This window comes from Acipenser ruthenus, chromosome 9, assembly GCF_902713425.1.
Source record: "Acipenser ruthenus chromosome 9, fAciRut3.2 maternal haplotype, whole genome shotgun sequence".
NCBI classification, from domain to species: Eukaryota; Metazoa; Chordata; class Actinopteri; order Acipenseriformes; family Acipenseridae; genus Acipenser; species Acipenser ruthenus.
In genome coordinates, this window is record NC_081197.1 from 37,682,957 (window position 1) to 37,702,697 (window position 19,741).

At 36.9% G+C, this 19,741-nt stretch overlaps 2 protein-coding genes across 3 annotated transcripts in view; one reads left to right on the forward strand and one right to left on the reverse strand.

Annotated features, from left to right (window-relative positions):
• LOC117405447 (CD276 antigen-like) overlaps positions 1-8,227 on the reverse strand; it is a 28,839-nt gene extending 20,612 nt beyond the window's left edge. The window contains exons 1-3 of one of the 2 annotated variants that reach the window (XM_034008511.3): positions 7,611-8,226; positions 4,449-4,518; positions 3,840-3,916 (exon numbers count right to left, since the gene is read on the reverse strand). In XM_034008511.3, the coding sequence (XP_033864402.3) occupies positions 3,840-3,916; positions 4,449-4,456 (85 nt within the window). In that variant the 5' untranslated portion in view covers positions 4,457-4,518; positions 7,611-8,226. Of the gene's footprint in view, positions 1-3,839; positions 3,917-4,448; positions 4,519-7,610 lie in introns of both variants that reach the window. The other variant, XM_034008513.3, reaches the window with a different exon arrangement.
• A 4,601-nt stretch (positions 8,228-12,828) lies between these two features.
• Positions 12,829-19,687, forward strand: LOC117406343 (uncharacterized protein C21orf62-like). Its single transcript, XM_034010295.2, has 2 exons — positions 12,829-13,010; positions 18,483-19,687. The coding sequence occupies exon 2, from the start codon at positions 18,549-18,551 to the stop codon at positions 19,230-19,232; it is 684 nt and encodes a 227-aa protein (XP_033866186.1). The 5' UTR covers positions 12,829-13,010; positions 18,483-18,548; the 3' UTR covers positions 19,233-19,687.
• Positions 19,688-19,741: the final 54 nt, after the last annotated feature.

Consider the following 19,741-nt stretch of genomic DNA (forward strand, 5'->3'; position numbering starts at 1 on the left):
TTTAGGATTGTTATTACAAGGGGGGTGGACACTTATCCAACCAAGCTATTTCAGTTTTTATTTTTAATTAATTTTCTACAAATTTCTAGAATATTTTTTTCACTCGGAAGTTGTGGGGTAGGATGTGTAGATAAATGAAAAAAAAACATTTTAATGCATTTTAATTCCAGGCTATAAGACAACAAAAGGTGAAAATTTTGAAAGGGGGTGTAGACTTTCACTGTATGTATGCATGTATGTACTGTATATATATATATATATATATATATATATATATATTCACCCCCCTGCAAAGTTTTCACATTTTGTTGGCACCTGAGCATGCTCCACGATATATAATATAAATAGGGATTCTGTTTTTCGGGTTTTATTAATTGTATTTTGCGGTGCTTATTTTTAGCTATTTTCGAGTTTTATATAAATCGTTTTTTTCGGGGCTTTCGTTTTTAATATACTGTATGAAATGAGTGTTTTCGGTTACTTTCCAAAACGCTTGAGCTTTTTTTTGTGTGTCAAAATATGTATAGCAGTAACTCGACAGTACTTGCACACTTAAGTTGTACCTTCTTTCCTTTGCTGTCTTCCACAACGAAATCCCTATGGTCACAGGCACATTCTTCTGGGGTTTTTGTGTAAGCATTTTTGTACATTTCACCACAATTGTGTTTTAAATCCTCCGTATCTTAACTGTAATACAGTTTGAAATCCCGCTAACAAGCCTCAAAACTGATTGTAATCTTGTTTTAAATCTTGCAAGCAGAGTCTCCAATAGAAATGTAGGAATGTGCTGTCCTTCAGTAGTTGGGGCGGGTTTAAAGTACTGAGAACGAATCAATGATAGATGCTAGTCAGGAAGGCAGGACATTGCCCAGCTGCACTGGGAAATGTATTTATTATTATTTTTGTAATAGGTTTTATTTTTTAATGGGAAAAGGGTAAAGTCAATGTGAATTGATTAACAATTTCCACAGTTTTTCCAGTGTTTTCAGGTATTTATTGGCTAGCCACCGATTTTATTTTTTTTGTATCGGGGGTGTTTTATCTGGTTTTATCAGTTAAAACCAAAAATCAGGAGCTCTAAATATGAATAAGTAAGATTTACAGAGAAATACAGAGTAATCTCAGTTGCATAAGTATTCAACCCCTTTGCTACTGCAGCCCTAAATCAGCTCATGTGCAAATGATTTGTTTGAAAGGTCACAAAATTAGTGAAATGGTTTCAGTCTGTGTGTACTCAAAATGGTTTAACTTGTAGATAATTCCCCTCAGGTATATAAAGACTTTCAAGCTGCAACTCACATAGTGATCCAACAAAGCAAGCATGAAGACCAATGAGCTTTCAAAACAAGCCAGGGATAAAGTGGTAGAGAGGCACAGGGCAGGAGGTACAAGAAAATTTCAAAGGCGCTGATTATCCCTCTCAGCACAGTGAAGTCCATCATTAAGAAGTGGTAGATACATCATACCACCCTGACACTACCCAGATCAGGTCGCCCTCCCAAACTGAACAGCTGGGCAAGCAGGAAACTGGTTTGGGATGTTACTCTGAAGCCAACAATGACCTTGAGAGATTCTGCAAATTTCTGTGTCTGAGATGGGAGTCAGTGTTCACACATCAACAATAAGCCGGTCCCTACACAAAGCTGTCCTGTATGGACGGGTGGTAAGAAAGAAGCCATTACTAAAAAAGCCTCATCTTAAAGCACTATGGAGTTTGCGAAAAAAAATAATTAGATGACACTGCAGACATTTGGAAAAAGTTTTGTGGTCAGACGAGACAAAAATTGAACTTTTCGGTCTAAATTCCAAGCGCAAGCCCAACACTGCACATCACCCAGTCAACACCATCCCAACTGTCAAGCATGGTGGTGGCAGCATCATGTTATGGAGATGCTTCTCTTCAGCAGGGACTGAGGAAGGAAAATGGGAAGGAAATTCACATTTCAGCAGGACAATGACCCGAAGCACAAAGCCAAAGCCACACTGGAGTGGTTAAAGAAGAAGAGAATTAATGTTCTTGAGAGGCCCAATCAAAGTCCTGACTTGAATCCAATCGAAAATTTATGGCGAGACTTGAAGATTGCAGTCCATCGACGATCCCCAACAAACTTATCAGAACTGGAGCAATTTCCCAGTGAAGAATGGGCAAAAATGTCACCATCCAAAAAGACCTATCCAAAAAGACTCAAAGCAGTAATTGCTGCAAAAGGTGCTTCTACCAAGTACTGACTTAAGGGGCTGAATACTTATGCATTTTGTACATTTTCTTTGCAAGTTTTGCTGACATTTAACTTCCTCCTCATATAACAGTGTTCAGCTTAACCACTACAGCTTTGAATAAAAAAAGTGTGTTTGAAAAACTGTGCATACATTATTTGTAATTCAACAAAATGTGAAAACTTTGCAGGGGGGTGAATACTTCTGCAAACCACTGTATATATTATTAATTTGATACAAATGCCAAATCCAATGCCAACTTAAATATGTACATGTTTGTTTAAAAATAGATCCCAACAATCACAAAGATACAAAAACTATACAGACTTATACCCTAATTACTTTATGATAATAGCAGGGAAAACCGACTATGTAGTCTAATTATGAAACTGAAACTAAATAAATAAAAGTATCACTCCTGCATAGTATTATTACTAACTAAAGTCATTTACAGTAATGATTGTTATGTGGCTGTTTACACAACCATAATAAGTAGTTTTACTGCAACTGATATGCACAGTGTGGTGTCATCTTGCTTACTGTAATACATCCTTACAGCAAGTAGTTGTGAATGTACTGAACATTGCTGTTTTCCTGGTTACAACTCTAAGTGTTTTCTGATTGGTTGGATTCACTTACTGTGGAATGAATTAGCCTGCATTTTAGATATGGGGCTGTGGGGACAGGACAAAATCACTTTCTTGTGAAACAACAGATAAATGGTGCTTCATTTTAGGGGGTTATATAGGGGAATTTATATAATAATAAAATCCTGCCTTCATTTTTTCTTTCACCTGAAATTTAGTATATTGAACATTTCAGTTAAAGTCCATGTAACTGTTCATAATGTATTCTAAACAAGACCTTTACACTACAGTGCATTGGTTTCAATATGACTTTATGAAATACTTATTTTTAAAGACAGTACTTACTTACTTCCTTACTATCTTGGTAAATATAATTTGTTTTGTCAGTTACTTCTACACAAGTAAAAATCATAAGTCATCCATGACTTCAAACACTAAACTATAAATTATGAGGTAAAACTATAATAAACTGAATTAGACAAAGACAGGCCTTCTGTAGTGTAAATAGTTGTATGGCTATTACACTGTAGAAGCATTTTCTAGCTGCCCCTGTTTTAATAAAGATACAAAGGAGGAGTATATAATAAAGTTGTAATGAGTATGATCATGTTAACCTTGTCGTCACACTATCAGTCTCCTACATTTGTTAGATTCCCACTGATAGCTCAAATAACTTTCTTAAACTTTTTTTCGTCCTCTTTTCATTTTACCAACTTAACTTTGCTGCCTGTGAGATGTTTGCTCCTCTTCTCTTCCACAGCCACTAAATAAACAATCAATTTCCCTTACTCGTTGCCCATTCCCCACTATTTGAGTTTTGTACTGTACATAAACATTCAAAGGTATAGAATCGTAAAAAATAACAACCTTACAAGCACACTTCGTGTTCTTCAGTTTGTATACAACATTACTTACATATGCATTACTCAGCATGATTGGAACAATAACAAAAAGCTTTCTGTAAATTCTACAACACGATGTTTCGGTCCCAGTCTTTGCTACTGTTATGTTGCAATAATGAGGTTCAACCCTTACCTGCCGATAAGAACATCAAAAACAAGCATTTCAGGAAGACCCGGTCCTTGGAAGCAAATGCATCTGCCATTGATAGTCTAAAATGAAATACAGACTGTGATTAGACTTTCTAAATAAAGCAAGTGCATTCCTTCCAGTAAGTTACACCATGTGAAACTGTGCTGTCCGTTGTGTCATGCAGTTTACAGCTTGTAGTGTTAGTTTAGGGCATTTGGTAAATTCCCTATATCCTAAATATGTTTACATATTTTCACATAACTTTGTATAACTTCTTATTATCTAGATACATGCTGGCAACAGTATAACATTATATATATATATATATATATATATATATATATATATATATATATATATATATATATATATATATATATATATATAATGATGTTATACTGTAAGAATAAATCATGGATTTGAATGTATACAATAACAAGTAGTTGTCATGCTGTCAAAAACCTATAAATACCTCCAATGTTTTGATTCAAACACAGGCTCCCTTGAGAAAGATATGTACAACATATCGAAACGTTGGGCAGCTGGCTCTTTGAGCTAAAATATATATACTATATATATATATATATATATATATATATATAATCAACTCACCCATACATGACTTTCAAAGTTTACCGGAAAGCAGCAGTCCTGTTCTGTTGGTGGTGCTTGTCCTGTAATCCTAAGCAATGAGAAAGGTTTCACAGGGATTTCTATAGAGAAAATCACTTCTCCTTCTCCTATTTTGTGTACTTTGGCCTTTCCATCTGAAACTACAGTTTATATACACAAGCTAAAAACGTAAGAGAAAACCAAAAAAAGGGAAGCACCATTATTTTTTTCTTAAAAGTGTTGCCGTCATTTACTGGAAACAAAAATAGCTGCTTCATGCACATTACGTACTGTATCTCTTTTTAATAACCTCATGTCCAGTCTGTGATTGAACAGGGTGGGAGGGTAGATCATTGTGACTAATTCATACTTATACTGTATCAGCTGGGCCTAATGCAGATGTAGGCAACCTTTTCCTTAATTATTAGATATTATTATATATATATATATTATAGCTACAGTAAATAATTGGTTGTAAAAATCTTGCCATTGAATGGAATTGAAGGGTGAAGGTTGCCTAGCCCTGGTCAATTTAAAAAGTATGCTACTACTCTATTGAACTTCAGCACTCATTTCTCAGCATAACAAGTTCGTTTTAGATCTTTAATACCAAATATTCAATGGTCAACTCTTCATTGCCTTCTTGACCTATTATCTACACACTGTTGATATAATAATAATAATAATCTTTATATAGAGCCTTTCATAGTGGACCACCATCAGAAAGCGCTTTACAAGATATGAGACTAGGGTGTGTGAACTATGCATCAGCTGCAGAGTCACTTACAACGTTTCACCCGAAAGAAAGAGCACAAGGAGGTTAAGTGACTTCCTCAGGGTCACACAATGAGTCAGTGGCTGAGTTGGGATTTGAACCGGGGACCTCCTGGTTACAAGCCTGTCTCTTTAACCACTGGACCACACAGCCTCCTATGTCTGCCATCCATCATGGTCATCAACTTTATCGGCATCCTGATAGCTCTAATTTTGAGTTTCAAAAATACTTGTTTACCTATCATCTGCCACAGCTACAAACAAAAAGTGCATACTTATATATAGTAATGAGCTGGCACTTTACAAACCTAGGGCCCTGGTTTTTCCACTGGAGTGGGCAATCTGTCTGCAATTTTGCCTATAGTGGAAAATATAATTCCAGATCTTTACCAAATTCCATTGCATTTGCATAAAAGGTTTTCTAGCCACATGCGACATTTAAACAACTCTCCAGTTTTGAACAAAAACAAAGCTCATGACACTTGAGTACTATCCAGTCATATAGGTAACTGGTTTGTGTGTGTGTGTCTGTCAAAGTGATTGACATGTAACAGGAGAGCACATTGAACCTCTTTAGGGAGGTGTTTTTGACATGTTTCTTTTATTTTTAATTATTTAAAGATGTGTTCTTGTACTATATAATGCCAGTTCAAATAAGGAAACCAACCTGTCCTAAACAGAATAGGAAATTCTCTAACAATACATGACAACACCATTTAGTTCTGACTTCACAATGTGCTTGTGTGATTTCTGATTCCCCTTCCAGAAACAAAATCTAAAGTTGGTGTTATTCAATATCTTCTGTCGGAAAATATTTCTGTTTAGGTTTTAGATTTGTTGGAATGTTCATTCTTTCTATGTTAAAGTAAAACCATAATTATTTGTGTTAGAGGTAAGAAGCATTTTGTGGGGGGGAAATTAACATTAACTAACACAATGTTGCTCGGAAACAAAAGGAACGAGAATTTATCTTCATACTGGGAACTTTGGAACCTCTGGGAATGAACATTCTATTCTAATAATCATGACGTCATCCACAGAATTTTTGTATAATTACAATTCTTGAATAACAACAAGTTTACTGCACTGTGTTTACTTTTCTTTTTAAACAGCTGAAGAAGGGCTTTTGCCCGAAACGTCCTGAAAATAAAATATTTTTTAATCCCTAAAAAAAAAATTGTGTACATTTAAAAAAAAAAAAAAAAACATTTTCTTTCATATTTAGCAGACACCTTTATCCAAGGTGACTTACAGAGACTAGGGTGTGTAAACTATGCATCAGCTGCAGAGTCACTTACAATTACGTCTCACATGAAAGACGGAGCACAAGGAGGTTAAGTGACTTACTCAGGGTCACACAATGAGTCAGTGGCTGAACCGGGGACCTCCTGGTTACAAGCCCTGTTCTTTAACCACTGGACCACAAAGTATTGGAGTACATTAATAATCTTGGTGTAAAGCCACCTCATATGCCTTCAATATTGTACACTGCAGTTTATATATATATATATATATATATATATATATATATATATATATATATATATATATATATATTTATATATACATACACACAAACATTCACTGTAAAGCTAAAAAAAAATTATTTGTGTTTTCCTTTCTGTGCCTTGGTTTTCTTGTTCCTGAATAAAACTGTCCACCTCAGCCTCACTGACTTCTAGAAATCTTTAGTCTGATCTTTATTTTTTTCTGTTTGTTTGGAATTCTGACAGGGTGATGATGTCACAGCCCTGGTCTGTAATCTATTATAGGACACGACAGTGACGTCACAGTCTTAGTACACAGACTTACATGGTATTAAGACTGTAATCTTCACTAACCTCTATGGGAGATAACAACTATAAACTATATAATATATACAAAAATTATGTTTGCCTGTGCGGCGTATCAACTTCAACCTCTGCCTCTTAGAACAAATGTGTTAAATGTAACACAGTTCTGAGTTCATACAGGGACAACACAATTTTGTGTTGAAATTAACAAACCACAACACAGTAATGTGTATTTTTAACACAAGTCTGTGTGGCTTAATACAGTATTGTGTAAGAAGAGCACATTATTGTGCTGTGGTTTGTTAATTTTAACACAAAATTGTGTTGTCCCTGTATGAACTCAGAACTTACATTTAACACGTTGTCTAAGAGTGTACACACACGGCAGATGGCTACCCTGTCACAAGCATTACCCTGTATCTTTCTAAACAAGGGATTTAGGGGAGCTCCCTAATAAAAGCTGAATCTCAAAACAATAATTGTGTGAATACAGTAAATGTTACAGCTGTCGGTACTTCAAACTAAATTAATGTATCCGACATTTTACATATCTGCCCTTACTCTGGTCCCACCAGGAACGTGGTTTATTACTTACTTGCTGTATTTTGCCTTATGCGAAGTCTCCCGAGTCCCGAGTCTTGACTTTCTCAAAAAGTTTTTTTTTTTTTTTTTTAATACACGACAATTAAAAACATTCAGCAGTGGACCATACTGGTGAGTTCCATATTCATCAAAAAGTCGAAACTGTAACAACCTTCTCTATCGCTGTAGGGTACGCTTTCTTCTTCCAGCAAATAGGTATAATGAACGGACTCTATGAATATGAATCTTTTCGAAATGCTTAAACGTGATCTAATTCTGTGACGTATAAAAAGCGCTGTACGTCTTGTCTATTCATTTCTGTGCCACAAGACCATTTTACGGAAACGTTCTGCTTTCCAGCAATCGCGGAATTCCCCGTTCTTTGCAAATTGAAACAAATAGCTGTTGGTGTAGCAAACACATGTAGATATATGTATTTTGATTAAACTGCGTTACAAATTATAATGTGCAAAATAATAGATACTAATTCAGATGTATTAACAAAACGTGAATATAAATAGCATACATGTTCCTAGCATTCCTAAAATATTATGTGTTTATGTATGATTCTCTATAGTTATTTATGCTACGATCATTATATTTACCACGCTTGTTAACCAGTTTATAAAAAATAAAAATAAATACCCCAGAAAAGACTCGACTAATTGTGTGAGTGAGGTGGGGAAGCACAGTGCTGCACTGTGCACCAAAGCTCAAAGTATATGTGAAGTCAGTGGTGTAGTTGTAAATAAACGTGGGTAAACTCCCCGGTTTGGTGCTCGAGGCCAGGCAGCGGCAGGGTAGGTTCTTAGGTCGACCATTGCTTCCGTTTTTTTAATTTTTATTTATTTTTTTAAATTGGGTTTGGAGGATATCAAGGGCAAAAATGAAAGTCATTAAAATGCATTTCTGGTACTCAGTTCCACAGGGACAGTGATAACACTGTTTTAAGAATGACTTTGGTTTTGTAACTAGCACAGACTAGAGTCTCCCAGGCAAACAAAATGCACACATTATGGCAGAACTTGTAGTAAATAAATATAGCAAAAATATATCAATAAATAAATATTCTATAGTATAATAATGGATGAATACAATTTCCAGGTGTTTGTAAGTATATCAGTATTTTGTCGCTGAAAGATCTCTCCGTTATCAAATCAAAATACAGTACTACTAAGTAAAACTACTACTGTTTTCCACAAACGCCACACACGCGGGCGCGCACCTCGTTCATTTAATATGCAAATATGTGATGTGTGATTGGTCAGATGCAAAGAGCGTAAATTGCTACCTGTTTGAACTCGCTAAACAATCAGTTACTTGCTAAGTTTCTTTAGTTTTGAAAATGTATTTGACGAGTGCATGGAGTCATGGATTTAGTGTGAATGTAACCTGTTGAATATATCTGAGCAGTAGCGCTGCTATCCCGGTATTTAAAGAACAGTGTATTCACTGTTTACACACGAAACACATCTTAATGTAAAACTTGAAATGTAGGTAACTACAGTTCATTTTTCAATTAACTACACATTTCGTTTATTATTTCTCAGGTCATGTATTATATCGTGTTATATACGTGTATCTCTTTATCACTCTTCCCCCTTTTGAACAGCTTTATTCTGCAACGGGTCGAGTGTTTTCTTGTAAAATATTTCATTAACAATATTTCATTACCTCCTTTATACGTTGTTTGGAGGTGTTATGGTTCTGCAAATAAAAGTAACCTTGTTTTAAGCGCAATGAGTACTATTATTTAAGTTTTGGTAAGGAATCCGGGGTAGAGTGTTGTTTTGTATAGGGCAGTGGGCAAACGAATGTGGGTTTGTAACCGTTCATGTTTTTCCGAAAGCAGATATTTAATTTAGTTTTTTGTATGTGACAAAATCAAGCAGTTTATTTTAAGCGTAGTATATTGTGATATGATTTGCTTTATATTAATGCAGCAAATAAACGTTCTACGGGCCTATTCAGGCATTTTACTGTTATTTTTCAGCGTTGCATGCACTCGAGTAGTGTATATTAAAATAGTGCAGCAGGGAATTAATTACGGTATGTTGAGACGGTCAAGATAGAGGGCGATTAACGCGCGTTAAAAACAAAACAAAACAAAAAAAACATTAATGTAAAAAAATAGCGCATTAATCGCAGAAGTTAACTGCGATTAACTGGCAGCCCTAAATAGAACATTAACAGAACATAAAAAACAATCACAGAACACTCGCACACAAAGGGAGCGCTCAGCTATCAGTGTCGCGCGCAGCAACACAACACAGACGTTTATAGTTAAAATATCTTGTCTTTAACCCAGGATTTGCATATCACAGGAGCGTAGAAGCGAGTAAACTCTGTATCCCTTATTTGAGAAGTGGGTAAACACCATACGCGAATACCTGTCGGAACTATATACCAGGTGGAACTATCCAAGGTTGCCTCTCCCTGTTTTGACATGGTCACCCTCATATTGGGCCAGAAACTGTTGGGTCTGATGGCTGCAGCAATATCAGCCATTCAGTTGGTCTACTTCACATGTGCCGACTACAAGCGTGGCTCAGTGCATTCCACCTACATCCCAAGCACCACAGACACCGTCGGCTGACAGTGTCTCATGTGCTCGGCAGCCCTACGCTGGTGGTGGACGACCTCTCACCTGTGCGAAGGTGTAAACATGGGAGTGGTGTTGACAGATGCCTCCAACTTGGGTTGGGGGGGAGTCTGGGACAACAGAGGAGTCCATGGATCCTGGTCGGACCGCTGGACGAAATGAGTTGCAGGCAGTCTCCCTTGCTCTCCGCCATTTCCTCCCAGTGCTAAGAGGTACCCATGTGTTGGTCCGGACGGACAACACAACAGTGGTGGCGTATGTCATGTCAACCACCAGGGTGCCTACGGTCCCCGGGGTTGCATTGCATTGCCTTCTGGCTTTTGATGTGGGTTCAGAGGAATTTGCTGTTCCTGTGGGCGGCGCACATTCCCGAAGTGGTGAACTGGGCAGTAGACCTCCTCTTGAGGGAGGGTCCCCTTCCGTCAGAGTGGCGACTCCACCCTGAGGTAGTGGACCGCAATTCGGGAGGGTGCAGGTCAATCTCTTCGCCTCGGCTTCGCCTGTGGTACTCCCTCCACCGTTTAGGCGGTCCACTCGGCGTTGACGCCCTAGCGCACGAATGGCCCAAAGCATCTTTGTACGCATTCCAGCCTATCCTGCTGCCGGCCTTTCTCGAAAAGGTCCAGTTAGAGGAGGTGTCAGTTCTCCTAGTGGCCCCCAGGTGGCCCAGGAGAATCTGTTACAAGGCCAGCCCTGGGAGATCCCACTTCGCATGGATCTCCTCGGTCAGACGAGAGGCACTCTTTGGCACCCGGAACCGGGCAGATTCCAGCTTTGCATTACAGTATGATTATTATTTATTTCTTAGCAGATGCCCTTATCCAGGGCGACTTACCGTTGTTACAAAATATCAAAATAACTGAAGTCTGTTCAAAGAATGTTCTTGCAGGGGGTCTTTATATAGCCCATGTTTATTATTCGTTTCAGAATTGTAATTGGAGTAAAAGGCTTTCACAATCTGGCCACAGTATGGGCAGGCATGCCCTCATACCAAGACGGTACAGAAGACAGACAGGCTTCAAACACCACTGATAAAGATCTAGGTGTGGCTAAATTGTGAAAAGGTTGCTAGGATAGAGTATACAAAAGGTTGATACAAAAAACAACACAAATAACTTCTACAGTACAGTACAAGAGTACATATAACATTGTATGTCCAAACGCTAAGCTATCAGCAACATTCCTGTGCCACTGAGGTGGGGAAGCATTTACATTTTTTATAATGTTGTTGCTATCATTGCAACTATTGTTGACTTTAATGACTCATTTAAGGGTGAAAATGTTAGGTGTATATGTTATTCCTTGGGAATTGCCCAAAATAATGTTAAAAACAAACAGTGGAAGAAACTCCCTTTGTAAATGACAAAGCTCTTTTAGTAAAGTTTTTAAAGATAAAATGTACCCAAATTTTCCTTTTTTTTTGTGACAGTTTAATTTCCTGAAAGGTGTGATTTAAGGGATAATGGCATTGTTACAATTTATTAATGGGACTCAAAAGTCTATAAAGGCAGAGGTCATTATTTAAACAAGTGAGTTTCATTCTTACCGAGAAACATGCCAAAGTAATGTCATTATTAGTATTATACCATTATTAATAACCATTGTAGTCCACCAAGTGTCCCTGGGAAGCATTTCATAAGCAGTGGTTTATGCAGTAAACTGTGTTATTTAATGTCATCTTTTTCATATTGAGTTGCCTAATAGCAGAAAGGCTGACCATAAAAAAAACACTGGGAGAGCAGTGTCCAGTTGTTGTATACTACAGTAGAACACCAGTCTAGATGAACCCACAATGATGTCTAAACTCTGTCTATCTAACATGCTGTGGGTGACTAATCTTTTGAGGCATATCTCAAGACAGCTTCGGAGCAGCATATACTCCTAGTGACAGAGAACAAATACTTAAACCAACATGATCAAGATCTGAAGCTAACCAAATACACATTACTTCTACCAGATTGACAGTGGAAACATGTACACAAGGACATACACTTAGGCACTTTGATTTGTGGCTATTGAGATACAATCCACGACTATGCCAAGTATTCTACTATGATTCACTGAATTTTAAATACAAATCTAACTGGTTAAAAATAATTTATTTATGGGGAAACCCCATTTGTTCATAAAAACAATTACCAGTACATATTTTGAGAGTACCAGGCCACTGACAGATATCTGCTCAAGGGCACCACATAATGAGTGAGAGGTAAATCAAGAAAATGGTTAGTGTTTATCGCATTTTTAGACTGTTGTTGACACTCTGGAAATGATTCAAGAATATTCACAAGAACAAGTAACTGCTGAATTAAAGCTATTGAAATAAGGGTCAGTGGTTCAATTCAATAAATCACAATAGCTGCAAATGAAAGATGGGAGAATAAAAGTTATTAGCTTTAGCATGTTTGTTTAAAACGTTTTGTATACTCTGTTATGTGCTTTTAAAATTAGCTTATGTTTGCCATCTGTAAATTTTGGAACAAGCTGTTTGAAGTTCTGAACAACTGTGACAATCTAAATTAATGGTTTGGGGGAGTTTCTATAGAAAGGGCTTTGCTTGTCCTGCTGATTTAATAATTAAATCAGTAGGCCACAGACTCCACTTCTGGTTGCTATGGAGACATGAGGGGAGGACAGAAAAGCAAATGAGCAGAGCAAGTGCAGAGGCTGCATTCCATCTAGAGATTCTTGAGATTAGGAGGACTGGCATCTAACGTGTGTTATCAAGAAAACAGAAACGTGAGAAAACGCCTGCAAAACTTTTTCAGTTTTCTTATGAAAAGGTGGCAAATTGTTACAAAAGATAAAAAGGTAAGTACTTTTTAATTTATAATTCACAATTAATACTTATGCTCTAGCTAGCTCCTTTGCTCGTATTTAATATATACCCCCATGCTTTGAACATAGTGCTTTATATTGTGTGACAGTTAGAGCTTGTAAAATCAGCTGATTCACTTGTGGCTGGTGACATACTATTCACTGTTTTGATTCATTCAGCTTTAAACTGTGAGTTTGAGAGGACTAAGAATGCATTTTAACAGAAGAATCTGCAGACTCATTCCTGTCCCTCTGATGTCTTCATTGTTTTTCATTCACTGAGAAATGTATCAGGCTTGGCCTAAAGTGTAGCCTACCAATACTATTGTAGTACAATGTACAGGCAAATGTGATGAGCATGGTAAACATTGTAATACATAGTAAAAATGAACGAGTCAGAGGAAAACTAAGGTGATATCTAAATGCTGCATAACTTGGATTCCCAAATCCTAAATATTTTCAGCAGCTATTTTTTGTGACAAGTAGAAGTTTTATTATTATTATTATTATTATTATTATTATTATTATTACTATTATTATTATTAATTAGTAATTTAGCAAACGCTTTTATCCAAAGCAATTTACAGAGACTAGGGTGTGGACTATGCATCAACAACTGTTGCTGCAGAGTCACTTACAGCAAGACCTCGGTTTTACATCTCATCCAAAGGACATAGCACAAGGAGGTTGTGAGACTTGTTCAGTCACACTCAGTGAGTCAGTTGCTGATCGAGGATTTGAACCAGGAATCTCGGTATTAATGTTTTAGATTTTTTTTTTTTAAAAATCTTTCAAGTTGTTTTTTCCTGTCTGAAATAATAGTAAATGGCCAGCTACTCATTTGGTTATTTCGAAAAGATAAAGGTATATACAACTCCAGAAGAAGGTGTTTCAGATTATGCCAGTCATGTCATGTCTTATGATTGGCAAATGTAAAGCTACAGGGTTCTACAACCATATTCAATTGCATAGGAAACACTGATACACTGATACGAATATCCCAAAACTTTCATTCATATATATATATATATATATATATATATATATATATATATATATATATATATATATTACACAAAAGGGGTAGAAATGTATATGACACCAATACTAAACGAAAATAAAAATGCCCAGATTTGTTCATAATATTCGTTTGATCAGAACTTCATAGCAGATTGGGTATGTCTATGTGCCACCCCTAATGAGGACATCACATTACTATGGGATTTAAACCAAAGGGGGCTACATGTGAAGATTCAAAGCCTCCCAGCCCATCACAGCAGAGCGGGCAGCTATAAGCTCTTCTCAAGGAGAGAAGAGAATGCTTCACTGAATAACCTTTAATTCAGAGGGTTTTCTTCATTCATTTTAGTTTTTTGTTTTATTTGTAACCAAAGGAGAATAAAAGGCATAATGTGTGCCATGAAGAAACTCATTGTGTTAGCCCATAGCTGTCTGAAACCACTTCAGAGACCAGACTGATTCTCACACGCTCATAGACAGATGTTTGTCTCCTCAGTTTGGACACGCACACAATGCTGTGCTTATTATTGTCACACATTACAAAATTAATTCAATTGTATTATTTTGATACTTTAACACTTGCCTGTTACACTGTACCTATGGGGTGTAGAACATGTAATTGTATCTCATGCAATCAAATATTGTTCTGTGTACAAACATCTCAAATTCCTTTGCAAACAGGAGATGACTTTTCAAATTCAACAAGGCAGTTGCTTTAGCTTAATGTTCCACCACCACAGGACTCTGTGTCGTGTCTCAGAGCTGAAGGTTAGGTGACCAGCCACATAATTGGTGATACAATCAAAAACATTATCAACAGTACCTGTTGAATAGGAAATAGAACTCAGCTCAGTACAGCAGATCAGTAAAGCTGTCCTTTGAATGCACATGTCTTAAGGTTTTTTTCTGTAAAGTTATTCATGTGCTGAAAGAGTAAAAATAGTACAAAAAATGGTATTATTATTATTATTATTATTATTATTATTATTATTATTATTATTATTATTATAAATAAATCCAGTATTGATTTGCTTTGTAATGATAATAATACATTTAGTAAAGAGCAATTCTTCAAAGCAATTGTTGAATGAATTGTATTACCAGAGAATATTGCAGAGAGTGAGGACATGAAGAAGTTACTGAGCAGCTAATGAAATTCTACCAACAGCATTGCTGTTGATTTGGGTTATTAATCACAGTAGAGTGGGAGTATATAAACAGCCTTGCACTCTTGAGGGAGTGCTCCTCAGGAATGTGCAGCCCCCAGGACGGGGAGAATGCCTTCACTTAGAGAAAACAACACTACCAGATACATGTTACTGTAAAAGCATTTACAATTCTTAAAATGCACAGGTAATAACAAACTAGGTGGACAGAAAGATAGCAAGTCATACATTAATCAGTTTTGTAGTTCAGTTAATAAGTATTGTCCAATGGCCATATAACTGACTTTGTAGTCTTTTGGCATGTTATCTAACCTTTATACTTCATTCAACCACTAAACGTGATGTTTTAGATTTTAATTTTCATGTTAGATAATATTGACTGTAGCAGTTTTATGTTGTTTATAAACTCACCATTAGATGTGATTTAGTACAGGCCCTCTTAAATACTAATCCTAAGTATTCATTTGGTAATCAAATGCAGTTAGGTTGACAGGAGTCTGGGATTCTGGTTTGATGTGAGCATTACAACATGGGAAAGCACCCAGGGACTGTCTACTGTGAACAATTACAAAGTGCATTCATCTTCAGAAACCCACAGAATGAAGAACTCACAGACCACCCACAAAAGGGCTCTGTGCAGCAAGGGAGTAAGCAAGTCTGACAAACATTTGGAAGGACTGGGCGCTGGAACGGCAGTGTCATTATTATTATTAGTAGTATATCTCATATTTTTGGTTTCCCATTATTAATGCTTCATATCAATGACATTATTAATACATGATTGCCCAGTTAATATAATATGATAAGTGTAAAGCCAAATGATCACTTTGTGCTACTATTGTGAAAATCTTGTATGTCATTCAGGTGTTAAACAGGTTACAGCTATTGAAATCATTCCAGAAATCTAACCCTTTGTGCTGTCATTATGTACTGCAGGTCTAACATTTGCAGTTTTGAACAAAACACACATAATATAAAACATTCTATCTAGTTCCACATTAGGTTAAAGAAAGCTGTGTTTGCATGTCTGGTGTGGTGAAATGACCTAGGAAATGAAACTGACTACTTGAATGTAAGGCAAACTGGAATCTTTCTTTTACTGTACCTTTGCAATTAATATTTGCTTCTTTCAAAACTGCACACCTGAGACCTACATAGCGTATGGGAATGCAAGAGAGATTTCTGGAATTATTTCACCAGCTATAATGTGCATCCATGTGAACATTTGCATTTGGACATATTTGTTATGGACCCCCTGTACAGCATATACTAGTAGTGTAGGGTGCTTATCGTACCATGGAAACAGATTTTACAAGTATCAGCAACACAAAAGGTCCCTTGCCCAATAATTCTGACCAGAAAGTGACCAGTTCAAATCTTTCTTGGTTTTAAACTTGAACATTATTTCCCAGCATCTATAATTTTGCTCTCGAGGCACCTCTGAATAGAAGTAAAAGCAATGCCTATCTGCTCTGCATGTTAATGACGGAGAGCAAGGACACAGATGTTGCCCTGGCTAAAGTCTCAAGACATTCTCTGAATATCAAAAGAACAGTAATGCTTGAAGGTCACGCACCAAGTATCAAATCATTATTTGTTAATGTTAAACATAATAACTGAATGGTATTTTTCATTCAAAGCCTGTTCATTAATGTTGTCAACGAGCATTGAGACATGCAATAAGTCCAGCAGTAACACAAGCATAATATACTGTTAAAAAGTAATTTTGTTGTTGTTGTACAGCACACCCAGTACGGTCACAGTCTTCTTTCCACAATTAAAAATACATACAGGAAGAGTGAGAACAGACAAAACATCTAGACAATATATTCTCCAAAAAAAAAAAAACACACCCAAAAAACCACAAGCAAAATCATAAGAGCCACTACCAGCATTTTGAGTCTTGTTGAAAAAAATACTTAAATAATCACTTTTAAAGATATAATTGTGTTACTTTCTCCAATTACATGAAGTGAGAACTGGTGTGTGTAAGTAAGCTTTTGTTATCATGAAGTTTGCTTGCATGTTTTTCTTTGTCGGTTGAACAGTGATGTCAGAGAGGTGGTTTCGGTTCCCTTTCAGTGGTCTTTAAATGTCATTTACTTTTGCTCCAATCTTGCGCATTAAACAGATGTCGTCAGCACTGCATTTATAAAAACAAGAACTGACACATGGAAACCTTTAAACCTTTTTATCCATCATTTTTTTAAAAAAAGCTACTACATATATTACTTTCCACTGTAATCAAACACTTCAATGTAAATGGTAAAATTAGAAATACTAAAATAATGTATTGACAAACGGTTTGTCTTTTTCAATGTCTCCAATTTGAAATATTATGTTCCTTTTATTCTCCTTCACGTAACACTTTCTCAGTGTTTTGGCGTATGACTGTCTGAGCTATTACAGGTGTATTTTTTACACTGTTTGGACACTTGTTATTAGAAGATACTCCACGCAGTGAAGAAAGATCCCACTGAAGTACATTTTAATGGTACTGACACCTGATTGGCTGAGCTATTGAAGATTACAGCTTGGGAACCACTCACATTTCATTACACTTTGAAAGGACATTTCTCACAAGTTACTTTACATTCTACACCGTCACAAACTTTCCACCACTCCATTCTCATAGGATATGTTCACAGCCATAACCACAGCTGACATTCTACTAAGGTCAAACTTAGGTTTCAAGCTATAGCTGGCAGTATTTATATGACTGGTTGGTATTTACTATTCAACCTCCAAATCTATGTTACATGGTAAACCAACAAAGAAAATGAAGGAGTCTTTTGTACTTTACAAGAGCATCAGCATTTATGATGCAAAAAAACAACCGAGGAACACGACCTTGGTGTCCTCATAGCTATTTACGGCCATGGATATGTTACAATACATTACAGCTTTTTGATTTCTGTAGTGTATCAAATGGAACTAGTGTAAACTGGAATGAAAACATTCCATTACTACAGCAACTATTGAGACCTGCAGAACAGCGTTAAGTAAAAAGCAAAAACAAATAGATTCAAGTATCTGAGAACAAAAAGAAAAGAGAATAAAACATTCAAGGTATTTTTATTATAAAGTAATGGTGTATAATAGCGATGATTTGTTTTTAAATGTTATGAACTCAGAGGTAAACATTCCAAATCCTAAACTAAAATCTATTAGAATTCAGAATGTTCAACTCCTCCTATACCACACTTAAAAATGAATCATTGCTCTGTAAAATGGTTCAGATGTACAGTATTTACATTACTGATATACTTATTCTTTTCAGATTGCAGCAGATGAGTAACTAGAGATGCAGGTGACCATGCAGGAATGCTGAGACAACTCTCTCAAAATGGTTTCCAGAACACCCCAGTTTCCTTTCTTAATAAGCACTCTGAGTCTCTGTGCAGTCCTTGTACCCCTCGCTGCAGCTAAACCCCACAACATCACCCTCATCTACCACAACAACAACAACAACAACAGCGTCCGCAATTGCAGCTGCGCCTCCAGGGTCGAGGACTGCAACAAAGCCCAGGCAAACATGCTGTGCAGCTGCAGGACAGTCCCTCTGTCCAGCATCACAGGCAGCACTGGGTTTACCTATCAGGGGGGGCTGACAGTTTGGCTGAAGGACCCATGGGTACTCAGGCTGCTGGTTAACTACAGTTCTGTGCCAGATCTCAGGCTTGCCGCATGTGGGGCCAATCCCCTCCCCCCAGAGTACCTGACCGTGTTCGGTTTAAAGAGGCTGAGGATATACAATAGCGCCGTGGGGGTGGAGTTCCCAGAGCAAGGCCTCAGCATAGAAGGCTTGGAGAAAGCTAGAGGCAAACAAAGGCCATTGCCTCAAGAGACCCCACACATATCCTTCATGGTTTCCTTTCTGGACCTTGCCCTACTTAACGGTGGCTCTTCTCTGAAAGCCTACAGTGTGAAACATCTCCCCAGCATTGGGGGATATTTCCCAAACCTCCTCTTCCTCAGCCCCTTTGAGCCAGTTGACAGCCAATATTGCCTAGTCACTTTCATCTACTAACATTAAACTCAATTTATAGTAATAATGTAATGGAGCTAATGGAATTAATCCAGCTGTTGTAGAGCTGAGAAGTGGCATTCACAAGCACTAGGATTCTCATCACAGCTTTTCACCCAATCTCAAAAAAAACATAAAGATTATTATGGCAATACAATTTAGTGTTTAACCCTCAGTGATGTTAACAGTTGTAAGTAGACTGTAACTGTAACAGCTATCAGTGAAGGTTCAGTCAGACACAATGATCTGACTTTGCTCAGAATAGCTTTCACGTGCTGATGTGTTCTGCTGTAAATAAAATACAATACAATAAAATAAAAGAGTGTCCTGCACAGAAAAGGAACTGTGTCTAAAACTGCTTGACGTGTGTGTCATTTCAGTATTGTTTTACTGTAACTGTACCAAAATACTGCATTAAACTAGTTCAAATACCTACAGCGTTACAATACTGCACTGTGTAAGATGACTGGTGGTATGAATGGAAATCAATCAATGCAGCTAAAATGTCTTCA